This window comes from Zophobas morio, unplaced genomic scaffold, assembly GCF_036711695.1.
Source record: "Zophobas morio isolate AGI-343-1 ecotype UQ-CSIRO unplaced genomic scaffold, CSIRO_AGI_Zmor_V1 ptg000054l, whole genome shotgun sequence".
Taxonomy (NCBI): Eukaryota; Metazoa; Arthropoda; class Insecta; order Coleoptera; family Tenebrionidae; genus Zophobas; species Zophobas morio.
The window spans coordinates 3,758,510-3,776,893 of record NW_026972159.1 but is presented as its reverse complement, the minus strand read 5'-3'; the positions used below and the strand labels follow the sequence as shown (position 1 = coordinate 3,776,893).

The following is an 18,384-nucleotide window of genomic DNA, read 5'->3' as shown; positions in this document are numbered from 1 at the left end:
CCTAGCGAGACAAAAATAAATAAACCAGAACCTAAAAAACACCACACATGCATCATCCAAAAAATTCCCCACGAACTGCATCATGTTTTACAGTTTAACCCAAAAATGCACCGCAAATCCTCCTACATTTTAATATAATGTAAAATCGTTGCATCCTGAATTCTAAAACTTGTTTTCACAGAAACAACCCATGCACCAACTGTAAAAAATCCAGAACAACAGTTATCCTCCTTACAGAATCTCCTAATTCGAAAGGAAAACCGTACGAACTTAAAATGTACAATTTTGCCTTTTTGCATTCGTGGTGGCGGGGGAAATTGCCGGCCTGTATAAGAAGTCTTCTTGACCGTGACTTTGAAACAAATTCGCGAATTGTGAGACGCAGAAGAGCAGAAGGGTAGATTGCGCTATGGCTAAAGTTCGCAGAAGTGTAGTCCTATTTTGTATATTTTTGACCACCCTGAGCACCGTATCGACAAACTGTGAGTATTTTTCCGTAGTGACAATATTAATTGAGTTTTTTTTAAACAAAAAATAAATGGCGACGGACGTTTTAATAACACAGCTGCACTGCCAGTTTTTCTCCGCTTGAAGCTTGACTCGTAATTAAGAAGTTTTCCTTTTGTGAACAAAGTCAATATCGTTTTTATTTTATATACTGGGTGTGCGTTTTTACGAGCCGGTTTTGCTCCAACCGCAGGATCAAATTATTCGACTAAGTTATCAAACCTCGCGCTGGTCATCAAAGTTGTATTTTTCGCATATTATGGTTTCTTGAGCTGTTAATTTACATCATTAAGCACTTTATTTTATCAATCAAAATTTAATTAAATTGACAGAGCCTGTTTTGCTAGGTAGGATACATTTAATTAAATGCGCAGGATGCAGGTAGATAAGTGAGAGAAATCCACTTAAGTTCTAATCTCTCAACATATGAACCCATAAATAATAGCACCCCAAAAAAGCAACTCAATTTGCGGGCTCGAAAAATTCCAAACAAAACCTCTTCTCATTTAAATTAGCGCAGAGTAGCCGATTAGCTTCTCGAAATTAGCATAAATTTTCGTTTTGTTAGGCTGGGAGATAAATGTGGGCGATTTTCGTTTAAAGATAGCCCGACCCAGTACTGCCTACTTATCCATCGAGCGGCTTCGTAAATGGTAAAGGATCCAAAAACGGACGCACGAACCAATAAAAATTAAAACAGCGTTTTCAACCCACCGAAGGTCAATAACTTTTTGAAAAGTCTATTTATGGGTGAGTTTGCACGTTGCAGTGGTCGTCATTCCAGTCCCACGATAGATAACCCAATTATCGATCTTTTATTTAAATTAGAACCCAAAAAGCTCGAAGATCAGATAGAACCGTAACTGTTATGTGGCCACTTTTTCTGCTGAAAATTCGCGTCGGGTGACATAATAAATTTCGAATTAAGTATGGCGGGGGAATTCCGTGGAACGGTCTAATTTAAATAAAACATGAAGAGATCGTAAAAAATAACAGCCGCAGTAATGTACAGGGTAACCACACCTATGCAGTAAATTGCATCAAGTGCATATCGGCCATCTACAACTGTGGAAAACAGGATTGTTTCTTTGGAGGATAAAACAGAAGATTCAGACTAGTTTCAATTGAAAAAAGCTTTCTTGTGGTTTGGTCGTGGTTTGTTTGTTGGTACTTTGAGGGCAAAAGTCTCATTTAGCGCTGGTTGTACAAGAATTCGCGTTTCTGACGACGCGATAATTGCTTCTTAAGAGGTCTACAAGATGATATAATTGCTGAAATATGAATCGATTTTTTCTTTTTTGGAGCTTCTTCGACTAAAAATAGTTCTAGTTTGGCGATCTTGCCACAATGAAGACGTTGCAAATTCCACCTTATTAAAGTAAATATATGTATTACGCTGTGAATATGGAAGTTGAACTTGAAAGCGAAACTATGTTTAAAACATGTTTTCTCATACAAGTATCAATTAAGCGATAATTTAATAAGCGTTCGAAATAAAATGTTCGAATGAAGATGAAGCAATTTTCTTGACCAGGATTTCTGCATAGGTTCGTGATATCACGTCAACTTTTTTTCAAAGAACCGGATTAGTTTTGGATTTAGGCAAACAGATAAATAAATTACGTTTTTTGAAATTCTTTAACTTCGACGCTAAATCGAAACGTGACGGTGATGGTTTAACAGAATTTCGATAATCAAATTAGCAACTATCGGATGTTAAAAATTATTGCTGTGTAATGTATTTTGAAAGTGCTTTGACACATAGTACATAATATTTTTTTAACAATTTTCAGACTTAAGATTATTAATAACAGTGGAAAAGTATAGCATGCAACAAATAATTAATAAACAATAATTCAATAAGTTTGATATAGAATTCCAGAAAGTAATGTTAATTTATTATTTAAAAGTGATTAATTTATTTTATTCTATTTTAGAATCATATAACACTAATTTTTATTTTCTTAATTAATTTGATTAAAAAATTAGCCAATATTTTTTCAGCAACATTGGATTTCAATTTCCAAATTTTTTGGAAATATTCGGCATCTTTTTCAAAAGCAAAATTTTTCGAAAGCAAAATTCTTCTGAAAATTTCGGCCTCTTTTCGACTATTTTCGAAATTCAACCAAAGACCGACCTCCAAGAGTCACTTTCGGCCCCATTTTTTCGGTAATTCCCATCATTTTTCCAGAATCGCCAACTGAAATATAGTAATTTTTAGGATTTAAACAAAAACTGGATTTCAAACCGATTATTTCGTAAATGTTTTCCCGGGACCTTAAATGCGCTATATTTTTGGAATTAGTGCGTCGAAATCTATCACCCTAAATTTTTTGGGAATTTTTCAAAAGCAAAATTTTTCATGAAAATTTCGCCCATTCTCAAATTCAACGAAAAACATTTTCTAATAGATTTCTGCCTCCAGAAGTAACTTTCGATCCAATTTCTTCGATAAACCCTATCACTTTTCCAGAGTAGCCAACTGAAGTTTGTATTTTTTAGTATTTTTCAAACAAAATTTTTCTTAAATGTTGGCCCGGGACTTTAAATGCGCTATATTTTTGAAATTACTGTGTCGAAATCTTCATCCCTGAATTTTTTGGGATTTTTCGGCAACTTTTTCAAAAGCAAAATTTCTCCACTTTTGAATTTCATTGGTTTATTTTATTTACTGTGAGATGAAGATTGAATTTTATTTTGTCAACTGTTCGAATCTACTTTAACCCAAAGTTTTTTTTTTTAATAAATATATATTTATATAGCATTTTGGATACTTAGTATTATTTATGGTTTAAAAACATTTTTTCGAAATTCGAAATATTTGTTTTTTATTTTTTGAACTTAAAAAATTTTACTTTGAACAAATTAAAACAAAAAAAACCTGTCCACACTATTTTTTTTTGTTTTAAAGAATTGGGCTTAAGATATACAGGGTGAGTTACTCACTTCTGAAAGTCGAAATTTATAAGAAAGTGTTTTTAGTTAAATTCTGTCAAAAAGTTAAAATTATCAAAAAGTGGTTGAAGATTTCATAGAATGTCTTTGGATAAGTTTGGAAGACGGCCGAAAAAGGGCCGAAATTTTCAAAATTTGAAATTGAAAAATTTTGATTTTGAAAAAGGTGCTTAAAAATCCACAAAAAAATCCTGGATATAGACATCGACGCGTTGATTAAAAAAATATGGCCTACTTATTTATGGTCGCGGAGCTTGATTTTATAAATATTTGTTTTTGAAATTCAATTTCTGTAAAAAATTCAAAATTTCCAAGTCTCACTAGGCAATTCTGGAAAAGTGGCGGGAATTTTCCAAAAAAAAAAGAAGCCGATAGTAATTTGTGGATGTCGAGATTTACAAGCAAATGTTTTTTATGAGTTCCGAAGGTGGTCGAAAAAGGGTTGAAATTTTCAAAAAAGGAGATATCCAAAATTTTTACATATTTTGAAAAAGTTGCCCAAAAATTAACTTTGAGTAAAATAAATTAAGGCAGTAAAAATAATCTGTTCATATATATGCAGTTTTAGTAGATCTATCCACAATTGTCTTTACCTATACATATTTTGAAAATTGTCGAAAAATGGCCGAAATTTTCGTTGAAAAATTTGCTTTTTCCCAAAAATTCTGATATAGATTTCGTCGTTCTAATTCCAAAAACATAACGTGTTTATGCCCCAAGTGTATGATTTTAAAATATTCGGTTTGAAAATAACTTTCTTTTAAATCCAAAAATTAGGTTCGATCAGGTCAGGTTAGAAAGTTTCTGGAAAAATAGTAAAAGTTATCCGAAAGTAACTTCTGGAAGTCGAAATTTACAAGAAAATGTCTTTGGGTGAATTTGGAAGGTGGTTGAAAAAATCTAAATTTTCAAAAAGAAAATCTGAGAAATTTGGAGTTTGAAAAAGTTGCCTAAAGATCCACAAAATATCTGGGAATTGACGTGTTAATTCAAAAATGTGGCCTGCTTATGGTCGTGGAGCTTGACTTTATAGAAATATTCGTTTTCAAATTCAATTTTTATAAAAAAATTCAAAAATTTCCGGATTTCAGTGGGCGATTTTGGAAAAGTTGCAGGAATTTTCCAAAAAAATGCCGATAGCAAGCAAATCCTTTTTTAAGTTCCGAATGTGGTCGGAAAAGGGTTGAAATTTTCAAAAAAAGGAGATGTTCAAAATGTTTTATTTTGAAAAATTTGTTTAAAAGTTAACTTAAATTAACGCAAGAAAAATAATTTGTGCATATACATTGAATTTTGGTGGATCTATCAACAATAAATTTCTTTACGATATAATAAGAATTATTATATTTTCTTAATTAATTTGATAAAAAATGATCTAATATTATTTAATTTTCCTGTTTTTTTTTGTGTTTGATTATACTGCAATGGCTGGTGTTAATTAAATTTTCGAAGTAATTTTAGTTTGTTGTAATTTTTTTCGTCGATAGACTCAAATCTTGGATACTATTTATGATTTCACTATTTTTTTTTACGATTCGAACCATTTGTTTATTTTTTTAAATTATAAATTTAAGCTTGAACAAACTAAAACAAAAAATTAATGTATGCATATTATACTTCAGTGTTGGTTGACCTATCTACACTAATTTTCTTATTTTAAATATTTTGAATTTAAGATATACAGGGTGGGTCGCTAACTTTTGGAGGTAAAAATTGATAAGAAAATGTCCTTAATTAAATTTAAATTTTCACTCTGGGGGTTTGAAAATTTTGTTTGTGTATGCCTCCAGTGCAGCATTTTGAAGTATTTGGTATGAAAATATTTTTTTCTTAAATCCAAAAAAATAAGTTTGGTCAGGACAGGTCAAACTAGAAAGATTCTGGAAAAATGGTAAAAGTTATCCAAGAAATGAAAGTAATTTCTGGAAGTCGAAATCTACAAGAAAATGTCTTCAGGTGAGTTTCTAAACTGGTGAAAAAAGAATCGAAATTTTCAAAAAGGGGGTATTGAGAAAAATTTGATTTTGAAATAGATGCCTAAAAATCCATAAAATAATCTAGAATATAAATATGTATCGATGTGTTATTTAGAAAAATGTGGCCTGTTTAGTCGTCGAGCTAGATTTAGAATTCAATTTTTGTAAAAAATGGTAGAAATTTTCCAGAAAAAGAGGCAAACAGTAACGTCTAGATGTCGAAATCTACAAGAAAATGTTTTTGTTAAGTTCCGAAGGTAATCGAAAAATTGTCAAAATTTTCAAAAAAGTAAAAGGCTGGTACTAAAAATTTTTGATTTTGAAAAAGTTGCCTGAAAATTAACTTTGAATAAATAAAAAACAACAAAAATAATCTATGCATATGTCTTCAATTTTAGTAGATCTGTCCACAATAATTTTCTTGTATGATTTTATTTATTGTCGTTTATGTTTCACAAAAAAAAATCTTCACATTCGAATAAAACAGAAAATAAACATTTCAAACAAAAGTTTTTAACAAAAAAATGTCACAAATGATGATAGTATTTATGGTTTAACAAAATTTTTGAAAATTGGTAACATTTGTTTTTTATTTTTTTTTGTCCACAGGGTACTGAAAATTTTTGCTTTTTACCAAAAATGTTTGGGATATAGATTTCGTCGTGTTGATTCCAAAAACATAGGGTGTTTATGCTCCCACAGCAAAATTTTAAAATATTTTTTAAATCCAAAAAATTAGAACAGGTCAGATCAGATCAGGTTTGGTCAAGTCAGGGCGATTCTAAAAAAAATGTAGAAGTTATGCAACGCAATGAGGCGAAAAGTAACTTCTGGAAGTCGAAATCTACAACAAAATGCCTTTGGATAAGTTTGGAATGTGGTCGAAAGGGGTCGAAATTTTCAAAAAGTCAGGTATTGAAAAATTTTGATTTTGAAAAAGTTGCCCAAAAATCCACAAAAAAAATTTGGGATATAGATATCAACGCGCTGTTTAAAAAAATATGGCCTGTTTCTAGTTGTGGAGCAGGATTTTAGAAATATGTATTCACTATGGAATTCAATTTTTATGAAAAATTCAAAAATTTCTATATTTCAATGTGTGATTCTGAAAAAATGGTAAGAATTTTCCGGAAAAAAAGCCGACAGTAAGTTCTGAATATTGGCATCTTCAAAAAAATGTTTTTGTTAATTCCCTAATTCAATTTTATGATTTTGCAATTTTTTGATTTTGCAGTTTTATATTTTTATAATTTTTCGATTTCTCAATTGTCCCGTTTTTAATGAATCAGCTTTTTTTTTATTTTTTAGTTATTACATTTTCCATTTTCTCATTTTTTTAATTTTTCAGTTTTGGAGTCCTTCAATTTTCAATTAAATATTTTTGCAAATTTTTCATTTTTACACTTTAATTAACTTTGGAGCTTACCATTCTCCAATTTTTCAATTTTTGACTTTTAATCGTTTTAATTTTTTAATTGTTCAAAATATCAATTTTAATTTTTTTAAAATGGAAATTTTTTGGATTTTCAAGATTTTCCAGATTTTTTAGTTTTTCCAGATTTTTTTATTTTCCAGATTTTTTGAATTTTCCAGACCTTTTTGGGTTTTCCAGATTTTTTGAATTTTCCAGATTTTCCTAATTTTCCAGATTTTTTGGATATCCCAGATTTTTTTAATTTTCCAGATTTTTTGGATTTTTCAAATTTTTTGGATTTTCCAGAATTTTTGCATTTTATAATTTACTGAACATTTTTCAATTTTTCGGTTACCCGAATTTCATTGTTTTGATTTTCTAATTTTGTGATTCTGAATATCTTAAAATTTGGATTTCCAATTTTCACAGTTTTTAATTTTTCGATTTTTCAATTTTTCAATTTTACAATTGTCAGATTTTTTAATTTTTTGGGTGGGTGGGGCCGGTACTTGCCATGATAAGACTGATTTTGCCTCTCTTAATCATGTAAAAACTTGTTACATTAAAAAAATTTTCAGGCTACTCGATCCGTTTAATTTAAACGGACTAAGATATAGAAAGGTATCATTTGAGTAGAGTCAAAGTTTTCAAAAAAATTGAAATTTTTTTATTTTGAAACAGTTGCCTAAAATTAACGAAAAATTCTGAGATATAGAGATGCACATGTTGTTCGAAAAATATGGCTTGTTTATAGTAACACAGCCATATTTATTTATAAATATGTTTAGGTAATTTTCGCAAATGGTCGAAATTGGGTCGAAATTTTCATAAGAATGTAATGAATTCAGCTCGAAATTCAAATTAAAAAAAAAATACCAAAAATTGCCATACTTTAATTGGCAATTCTGGAAAAATGGTAAGAACTTCTAGAAGTCAAAATCTACGAGAAAATATATTTAGGTAACTTTCGAAAATGGTTAAAATGGGTGGAATTTTCACAAAGGGAAATTGAAATTTTGGAAAAGTTGACTAACAATTTACAAAAATACTGGATATACAGATGTCGACGTGTTATTTCGAAACATATAGCACGTTTGTGTTCTTGGAACATGATTTTCAAAATATTCGCTTTGAAATTCAAGTTTATAAAAAATTCAAAAATTTCCATATTTCGTGGAAAAATAGTAGAAGTTATGCAACAAATGAAACTAACTCCTGGATGTCGAAATCTATAAGAAAATGTCTTCGGTTAAATTTTGAAAATGTCGAAAACTGTTAGACTCTGATCTGTAACTGTTTTTACCATCTGTAATAATTAATGAGATATCAAGGACCACGCGTTTAGTAACACCCTGTATAATCAGAAAATAGTCGAAACCATTTTGTCTATTTACGAGAAATAAACAAAATATTTCTGAAGAACGAAACATACTTTAAGAAATTTCAGGTGTTATTAAAAAAATGTTTCTAAAAATTTTGAGAAAATCAAAACTCTAATTTAACATGTTTGTGTTCAAGTTTAGATTTTTTTGAACAAATAAAACCGTGATTTCTTTCATATTTTAATAAAACCAGATAAACTGCATCACACACAAAAGTGTTTTACAGAAAATTTCGTAAATGATAATAACAAATTTGCGATTTTCGCTTTGTTTTTTGACATTTTTTGTAATATTTTTATTAAAAGTGAAAATAAAATGTAAAAACGTTTGAATTTTGAAAAATCTACGAAGTAAAAAAAACCAATATCACAACTTTGACGTTATTAAAAATTTTAATTATTTTGCTAAAACAAATTTTATAAAAATTCGAATTTTTTTTCCAGCTGTTCCTTCTTCCATGGGAATTCAGTACCAATCCTACCAACCCCAACCCCCCGTCGCCAAACCCAAACAAACCATCCAGCAATTCCAAGTCGCCGTCGTCCTCCCCCCCGGCGCAAAACCCCCCCAAGGTAACCAACCCCCAGGGGGTCCCTCCAACCCCGACTTCATCTGGCTCCAAATACCAGCTTCGTACTTCACCTCCCAGTCGCCGCCTCTCTCGCCCGACCAACTGGCAACCCGGCCACCCCCAGCAGGACCCGACACATTCATGACCTTCAGACCCCCAGCGGCGCCCATCTCACCCGACAACCTCATCATACAGAGACCACCTCCAGCCGCCGCCGGACCCGACACAGTCATGAAACCCAAACCTCCACCACTATCACTCTTCGAACCACCACGACCTGCGACCACCGGTGCTCCAGGTCTGTATCCTGTTTAATTAAGAAGAAAAATAAGTATTTTTGAGTTGTAGTTGAAGTCCTGCTGCGGAAATGTTTGGCGCCAAGAGGTCAATTTCCAAGTGATTCCTGCAACAAGTACGTGAACTGCTGGGATGGCGTGGCTGTGGAGCAGTTCTGTCCAGAGAGTCTGGTGTTTAATCCTAAGGGATACTGCGATTATGCGTATAATGTGGACTGCGGAGGAAAGCCAATAGAAGGTACAAATTTGTTCATAGCTGTAAAAACACCATCTGGCGCCACTATAACTATTAACTGTACCATGTACCATGTACACAGCCATCCCGCCTCCTCCAACGCCCATCGATACTACGACGGCTACACCAGGTCAGGTTTCTTCCCAGGCACCCACAACTGTCACAACTGCGGCTCCTCCTACAGTGATTGTCACGTTACCTACAAGTACGATCTTGATTAGTTTCCTTTTTAAGTTTTTATTAATAATAAATTTACAGTTGATCCTACTCTGCGTAAGAAGTGTCTCAAACCTAGAGGTCAGTTCCGGAGTAACGCTTGCAATAAGTATGTCAACTGTTGGGACGACGTCGTCCTTGAACAGGAATGTCCTGAAGGACTACTTTTCTCAAATAAAGGCTACTGTGATTTTCCTAGTAATGTTGACTGTCAAAATCTGGCGGTTCCAGCAAGTAATAATGTTTCGTAGCTTTGTGGGGGTTTTTAATTTTAAGTGAGCTTTTAGGGAATGGAATAACAATGGATGAGGAGTGTCCTATAGCTTTTGGTACTTTCAGGGATAAGGCGAACTGTTCTCACTATTTTACGTGTATTGGTGGGAAAGTGGTTGCCAATTATAATTGTCCTGAGGGATTTAGCTTTAATGATGTAAGGGTTTGTGAAAATGCGAAGTTGTTTATTTGTTATTTTTGGTTTTCAGAATATAGGAGTGTGTGATTATGCTGACCGAGTGGATTGTAGCAAAGAACCGTTGATATTTAGTCCAAGGGCGAACTTTTTGTCGAATGTTCCCAAAGGTACAGTATGAGAATCGATGTTGGTCGAAATTTAGACCTAAATGTTAACGTTAATTCTTATAAAAATAAATTTTGCAAAGTGTATTGTTGGTTGCATATAAGATTAGTAATATTTGTGTTGAATTTCATTATTGAAATTTATTCTGCTAACCTTAATGATGATTCAGTTTTACTATTTTGTAATTTTTCGATTTTACTTTCATTTTTCCAAGTTTTTGATTTTTGAGTTTTAAAGGTATCCGATTTTAAGACAAAACAGTATTGCGATTTTAATATTTCAAAATTTCGATTCCCAATTTTTTCATTTTTCAGTTTTATAATTTTGCAATTTTTAGATTTTTTAATTTTGTAATTTAGAATTTTCTGATAATTAGTGTTTCGATTGTCCGCTTTTAAAAATGATTGTTTCAATTTTTGTTTGATTTTTCAATTGATATATTTTCCAACTCTTCGATTTTTGAATTTTTCGATTTTTCATTTTTCAGTTTTTCAATTTTGTAATTTCACAATTTTCAGTTTAAAATTATTTTACAATTCTTACTTTTAAGGTGTCCGGTTTTTCAATTTTTGATTTTTCAGTTATTCAAATTTCATTGTCTCGATTTTCTAATTTTGTGATTTTTAAAATTACAAAATTTTTATTTCCAAATTTCCACGTTTTTGATTTTTCAATTTCATCATTTTGCAATTTTGTAATTTTTCTATTTTACAAATGTCTGATTTTTTAATTATCAGATTTTCCACTTTCTGGGTTTTTCAAATTTTCGGATTTGGAATCCTTCGATTTTTCAATTTTTCGATTTTTCATTTTTCAGTTGTTCGATTTTTTAATTTATTATTTTTGCAGTTTTTCATTTTTACGTTTTAATAAATTTTTGAGTTTACGATTATCCAGTTTTTCAATTTTGGAATTTAACAATGTTCATTCTTTTGATTTTTAATTATTCAAAATTTCAATTTTAATTTTTCAAGTTTTCGGTTTTTTAGTTACCCGAATTTTATTGTTTCGATTTTCTAATTTTTGATTTTTAATATATCAAAATTTCGATTTGAAATTTTCTAAGTTTTTGATTTTCCAATTTTATAATTCTACCATTTTTTTTTTCAACTTTCAATTGTTTGATATTCGATATTTTTTAATTTCAATTTTCTAATTTTTTGACTTTTAATATTTCAAATTTTCGAATTCCATTTTTTTACTTATCAATTTTATAATTTTGCAGTTTTTCGATTTTTCAATTTTAGGATTTTGCAATTTTTTGATTTTACAGTTTTATATTTTTACAATTTTTCGAATTCCCGTTTTAATGAATCAGCTTTTTTTTATTTTTTAGTTATTATATTTTCCATTTTCTCAATTTTTTAATTTTTCAGTTTTGGAATCCTTCGAACTTTCAATTAAATATTTCTGCAAATTTTTCATTTTTATAGTTTAATAATTTGGAGCTTACCGTTGTCCAATTTTTCAAATTTTTAACTTTTTATGGAGTTTTAATTTTTTAATTGTTCAAAATATCAATTTTAATTTTCAAATTTTTGGTTTTTCAGTTTCATTATTTTACAATTTTTCGTTTTTAAAAATATCCGATTTTAAGATAAGTAAAATGAGAATTTTTTGGATTTTCAAGATTTTCCAGATCTTTTGGTTTCTCCAGATTTTTTAATTTCCCAAATTTTTTCGATTTGCCGGAGTTTCCAAATTTTTTGGTTTTTTCAGATTTTTTGGATTTTCCAGATTTTTTGGTTTTTCCAGATTTTTTGTATTTTCCAGATTTTTTGGTTTTTCCAGATTTTTTGGATTTTCCAGATTTTTTGGATTTTCCCAATTTTTTGGATTTTCCAGATTTTTTGGTTATTCCAGATTTTTTGGACTTTCCAGATTTTTTTGGATTTTCCAGATTTTTCAGATTTTTTTAATATTCCAGATTTTTTTGGATTTTCCAGATTTTTTTGGATTTTCTAGATTTTCCAGATTTTTTTAATTTTCCAGATTTTTTATATTTTCCAAATTTTTTATATTTTCCAGATTTTTTGGATTTTATAGATTTTCTTAATTTTTCAGATTTTTTGGATGTTCCAAACTTTTTGGATATTCCAGATTTTTTGGATTTTCCAAATTTTTTGCATTTTCTAATTTATTGAACATTTTTCAATTTTTTAGTTACCCGAATTTCATTGTTGTGATTTTCTAATTTTGTGATTCTTAATATTTTAAAATTTGGATTTCCAATTTTCAAAGTTTTTAATTTTATAATTTAGCAATTTTTCGATTTTTCAATTTTGTAATTTTTCAATTCTACAATTGTCAGATTTTTCAATTTTAAAATTATAAGGTTTTTAGAATTTTCGGATTTTTTAATTTTATGTTGTTACAATTCTTCGAATGTCCCTTTTTTAATGAATAATTTTTTCAATTTTTAATTTTCCAAATAATATGTATATTTTCCAGTTCCTCCATTTTTCACTTGTTAGATTTTTCAATTTAATAATTTTGCAATTTTTCATTTTTATAGTTTAATAAATTTTCGAGTTTACAATTATCCAGTTTTTCAATTTTGAAATTTAACAATTTTCAAGTTTTTGATTTTTCATTTTTATATTTTTACAATTGTTTGATTTCTCAATTGTCCGGCCTCTAGTGAATCAATCTTAGAACTTTTTCGATTTCAAAATTTTTAGATTTTTCAATTCCTTGATTTTTTAAGTTAATGATAATTTTTTGATTTTTAATTATTCAAAATATCAACTTTATTTTTTCAAATTTTCAATCTTTCTATTTAATTATATTACAGTTTTTCGTCTTTAAAGGTTTCCGGTTTTTCAATTTTTGATTTTTCAGTTATTCGAATTTTATTTTTCGATTTTCTAATATTTTGATTTTTAATGTATCAAAATTTCGATATCCAATTTCCCAACTTCTTTATTTTCCAATTTTATAATTTTTCAATTTTTTGATTTTTCAATTTTCAATTATTTGACTTTCAAATTTTAGAATTTTTAGATTTCAAAATTTTTGACTTTATAGTTATCAGATTTTTCAATATCTCCATTTTTTAACTTGATGTTTCAATTCTATAATTTTGCAAATTTCCATTTTTACAGTTCATTAATTTTTCGATTTTACAATTATCCAGCTTTTTACTTCCGTAATTTTAAAATTTTCAATTTTTTGATTTTTAATTGTTCAAGTTATCAGTGTTAATTTTTCAAGGTTTCGATTTTTCAGTTTAATTATTTTACAATTTTTCGTTTTTAAAGGTGTCCGGTTTGTCAGTTTTGATTATCGGAATTTCATTGTATTGATTTTCTAATTTTTTCACTTTTGATATTTCAAAATTTCGAATTCCAATTTTCCAAGTTTTTGATTTTTCAATTTTATAATTTTGCAATTTTTTGATTTTTCAGTTTTATATTTTTACAGTTTTTCGATTTCTCAATTGTCCCGTTTTTAATGACTCAGTTTTTTGGTTTTTTAAATATTTGGTTTTCCAATTCCCCGATTTTTTAATTTTTCGGTTGTGGAACCAAATGCAAATTTTTCATGTTTACAGTTTAGTAAACTTTGGAGCTTACGATCATCCAATTTTTCATTTTTTTTTTTGACTTTTAATCGTTTTACTTTGAATTGTTCAAAATTTCAATTTTAATTTTTTAAGTTTTTGATTTCTCAGTTTATAATTATTTTACAATTTCTCGTTTCTAAAGATACTCAATTTTTTAATTCTTCGATTTTATACTTTTTTATTTTTCAATTTTACATGTATACAGTTTTTGGATGTCTCAATTATTCGGGTTTTATTTAATCAATTTTTGAATTTCCAATTTTATATTCTTCGTTTCAAATTTTTTTTTGTTTTTTTTTCAATTATTCAGTTTTTGCCTTTTCAATCATCCAAATTTCATTGTAGCAATTTTCCAATTTTTGGCTTTTCAGTTATCCTTTCGATTTTCTAATTTTTGATTGTTAATATATCAAAATCTCGCTTTCCAATTTTCCAAGATTTTGTTTTTCCAATTTTATAATTTTGCAATTTTTCGATTTTAAAGGTAAGGGTTTTTCAATTTTTGGATTTTTCATTTATTCGAATTTCATTGTTTCGATTTTATAATTTTTCGACTTTTAACATATCAAAATGTCGATTTACAATTTTCCAAGTTTTTGCTTTTTCAGTTTTAGGATTTTGCAATTTTTTGATTTCAAAGTTATATATTTTTACAATTTTCCGAATTTTCAATTGTCCCGTTTTTAGTGAATTAGTTTTTTTTTATTTCTTTTTTTATTATCAGATTTTCCAATTCCTCGATTTTTTGCAAATTTTTCATTTTTGCAGTTTAATAAACTTTGGATCCAATTTTTTGACTTTTAATCGTTTTAATTGTAATTGTCAAAATATCAATTTTAATTTTTCAAGTTTTTGATTTCTCTTTTTTTGGTTTTTCCAGATTTTTTTAATTTTCAGGATTTTTCAGATTTTTTGGTTTTCCGGATATTTTGGATTTTCCAGATTTTTTGGATTCTCCTAATTTTCCGGATTCTCCAGATTTTTTGGATTTTCCCGATTTTGTTGGTTTGTCAGATTTTCCAGATCGTTTGGTTTTTCCAGATTTTTTGGATTCTTTATATTTTACACATTTTTTTGGACTTTCCAGATTTTTTTGAATTTTCCAGACTTTTTGGATATTCCGGATTTTTGGATTTTCCAGATTATTGGATTTTCCAGATTTTTTGGATTCTCATAATTTTCCGGATTTTCCAAATTTTTTGGATTTTTCAGTTTTTAGGATTTTCCCGATTTTTTGGATTTTCCAGATTTCCCAGATCTTTTGGTTTTTCCAAATTTTTTGGATTCTTTATATTTTACACATTTTTTTGGACTTTCCAGATTTTTTGGATTTGCCAGATTTTTGGATTTTCCAGATTTTTTGAGTTTTCCAGATTTTTTGGATTCTCCTAACTTTCCGGATTTTCCAGATTTTTTGGATTTTTCAGTTTTTTGGATTTTCCCGATTTTTTAGATTTTTCCAGATTTTCCAGATCTTTTGGTTTTTCCAGATTTTTTGGGTTCTTTATATTTTACACATTTTTTTGGACTTTCCAGATTTTTTGGATTTGCCAGATTTTTGGATTTTCCAGATTTTTTGAATTTTCCAGATTTTTGAATATTCTGGATTTTTGGATTTTCCAGATTTTTTGGATTCTCTAATTTATTGAACATTTTTCAGTTTTTTAGTTACCCAAAATGTCATGGTTAATATTTAAAATTTTTAATTGTTCAAAATATCAATTCTAATTTTCAAATTTTTGGTTTTTCAGTTTCGTTATTTTACAATTTTTCGTTCTTAAAAATGTTGGATTTTAAGATAAAATAAGAATTTTTTGGATTGTCAAGATTTTCAGGAATTTTTGGTTTTTCCTAATTTTTTAAATTTTCAGGATTTTTTGGATTTTACAGCTTTTGATTTTCCAATTTTATAATTTTGCAATTTTTCAATTTTAAAGGTAATGGTTTTTCAATTTTTGATTTTTTATTTATTCGAATATCATTGTTTGGATTTTCTAATTTTTCGACTTTTAACAGGTCAAAATGTCGCTTCACAATTTTCCAAATTTTTGCTTTTTCAGTTTTATAATTTTGCAATTTTTTGATTTCTCAGTTTTATGTTTTTACAGTTTCCCGAATTTTCAATTGTCCCCTTTTTAGTTAATTCGTTTTTTTTTATTATCAGATTTTCCAATCCCTCGATTTTTTCATTTTTGCAGTAATAAACTTTGAAGTTTACGATTATCCAATTTTTTGACTTTTAATCGTTTTAATTGTAATTGTAAAAATATCAATTTTAATTTTTTAAGTTTTTGATTTCTCGGTTTAATTATTTTTCAATTTTTTGATTTTACACTTTTTTAATTTTTCAGTTTCACATTTTTAGAATTTTTGGGGGTTTCACAATTAACAATTTTTCGATTTTAAAATTATTCGATTTTCAGTTTAATATTATTGCAATTTTTCAGTTTCACAGTTTCATAATATTTCGATTCTACAATTATCCAATTTTTCAATATTATAATTTTGTAATTTTTCAGTTTTATATTTTTTACATATATATAAATGTTCCAAGTTGACAAAATGGACACCTTTAATCAATCAAAACCACGGCCTCTTTGATAAAAAGATGAACTTTAATTCCATTTCGTTAAAGAAAATGACACTAGATAGCGCTAGTTACCCAACGAATTTTTGAGGTTAGCAGAATCAATCAAATACCCCGGTAAATCTTAGTTTGCCATGGTAGATCTGCAGAGTGGCGCCATCTAGTGCTCTCGTCGCAGGTCTTATAATTTTTCACTACAGCATTTCAGTTTCAAAATTATTCTATCTCAAGTTACACATTCTTTGGCTGAAAATTCTAACAAAAATTTTGAAATTTCGCCGTTTTTTCAGATTTTATGGAAAAAATAGACGGCTGTAAGCCCGGCTCCGTGTTTCCCCTCAACCCACAATGCACGGCTGCGTGCCTGTGTCACGACGGTGGATCCGAAGTAGTCCAGTGTCCACTAGGTCTATCCTACGACACCCACAGCGACAAGTGTTTACAACCGCATCTCGCAAAATGGTAAACTCTGGAAATTCCCCTTTTTTCACCCGTTTATTCAACCGTATTTGTTTCAGCTAAACCAACTAGAAAACCGCCTACAACCTAGACTCTCTATATTTATTTAATTTATTCCTACTTGAACTTTTTCGGCTTGTGATCTCATTCCAAAAAGAATGGAATGTATGGGATGGTGGAGGTACTTTTTTCATTTCATTCTTATGTTAAAAATATAAGTTAATTATAAGAATCCAGTTCAGCTTCTTTTTTTTCCCAAACGAGTTAATAACTGCTGTACAGGTATTTACGAAATATGCAAATTAGAAAAACGTATTTTTCGTTGAATTTTTCACTTGAAATGACCTTAATCATCGCCGTTAAAAAAGATGAAAGTTGCTACAATTTGAGCTTTTATTCTTGGCAAAATGACTGTTTTGTACGCAGTGCAAATGTCTCTGGCGAAAGTTATTATTTCAGAGTCAAGTGAAGAAAAAGAATGGGGCTCGAAAAAAGCAAGTAAATAAGATTGTTCGAACGCAACATTTCTACCAGACTTAAGTTGTAAGTTAAATCTAATCAATTATCAGTTATGTCACTTAATTAATAGGTGCATTATTCCTCTGGGTCTTACATAAGCCTTTATCTGCTATTTTTAAAGACCGTTTTATATTAAGTGAAAATGCATTCGTAAAAGCTTCCTAAATGTCAATGAATTAGCACATACAAGAGATTCGCAGTGATATAATGTCGATTTCGCCTTAACTAAGATCGGACCTTACATGCAGCGACCTTGTCCAAAATTAACTAGAGGCCACATTTCTTGTAACTTAATTACGACTTTATTGTTTTTTTAACAAACCTCAGAATCTTTCCAGAAAGTGACGCAACCGATGCCAATTAATAGAAAACTAATTGATTTATAAACAAAATAATTAATCTCAACAAATATATATCAACAAAAACGCCCCAAGTCAAGGCTGCTCGGTGACACGTCCGGTATAAATTTGTTTTCAATATTTAATCTTCCCAAAAAAATCCGCCAACGAATGGAACCAGTTCCCCCTTCCCATCCAACTTGCAAAAAGTGGACTCATCAAATTTCAAACTCCATTAAGTCTGGTAATAGCGTCCCAAAAATAGCAGTTTAATCGCTTCATCCACGATTAATTAGTCCCGAAAACAATGGCGTTTTCAAGTATGCTGTTTTTGTAAACGGAAGTACGAAATCATTCATCAGTGTACATGATATGCAGATATTTCCACTATTCAACAATACGAAATATTCTTGTTAGGCGAAGGCGCTGTTCGCACGTTAACTTTGACACCTGAACTGGAACTAACAACCACAAAGTCACCTTGATATCTTGTGTCTCTGCTAAATCAATTTTTATCAAGGTTTAAAATAGAGACGACGGTGGGACACGCCTAGGAGCTGCAGTTAAGGCAAAAATGATCGTGTGTGAAGATAAATAATGGCTTTGGGTTTTTATTCTGCTATTCGATACTTTGAATCCTAATAAATAGTTGGTTATTAATCAGATGCTTTAGTCTACGAGTGGCGTACAAAATTTTATCTATGGGTTTTAAAGTCTAATTCAAACTGTCAAAAAAGAGTGCGATCATATTACAAATTAACTACTTAGCTTAATTGTACTAGAT

The 18,384-nt window shown here is 29.2% G+C and overlaps 1 protein-coding gene across 1 annotated transcript; it reads left to right on the top strand.

Moving 5' to 3' along the window:
* Positions 1 to 348: 348 nt before the first annotated feature.
* Positions 349 to 16,979, top strand: LOC135142817 (probable chitinase 10). The gene is made up of 9 exons (XM_064074577.1): positions 349 to 482; positions 8,681 to 9,106; positions 9,157 to 9,342; positions 9,422 to 9,544; positions 9,598 to 9,789; positions 9,843 to 9,985; positions 10,038 to 10,134; positions 16,575 to 16,746; positions 16,803 to 16,979. The coding sequence occupies exons 1-9, from the start codon at positions 410 to 412 to the stop codon at positions 16,804 to 16,806; spliced, it is 1,416 nt and encodes a 471-aa protein (XP_063930647.1). The 5' UTR covers positions 349 to 409; the 3' UTR covers positions 16,807 to 16,979.
* The last annotated feature ends 1,405 nt before the right edge of the window (positions 16,980 to 18,384 follow it).

Bases quoted from the DNA above. Each gene is read 5' to 3' on its own strand.
- LOC135142817 (XM_064074577.1), top strand. From the start codon at position 410: ATGGCTAAAGTTCGCAGAAGTGTAGTCCTATTTTGTATATTTTTGACC. The intron at 9,107-9,156 runs GTCTGTATCCTG...TTTGAGTTGTAG, and splicing joins TGCGACCACCGGTGCTCCAG to TTGAAGTCCTGCTGCGGAAA. The intron at 9,986-10,037 runs GTAAGGGTTTGT...TTTGGTTTTCAG, and splicing joins AGGGATTTAGCTTTAATGAT to AATATAGGAGTGTGTGATTA.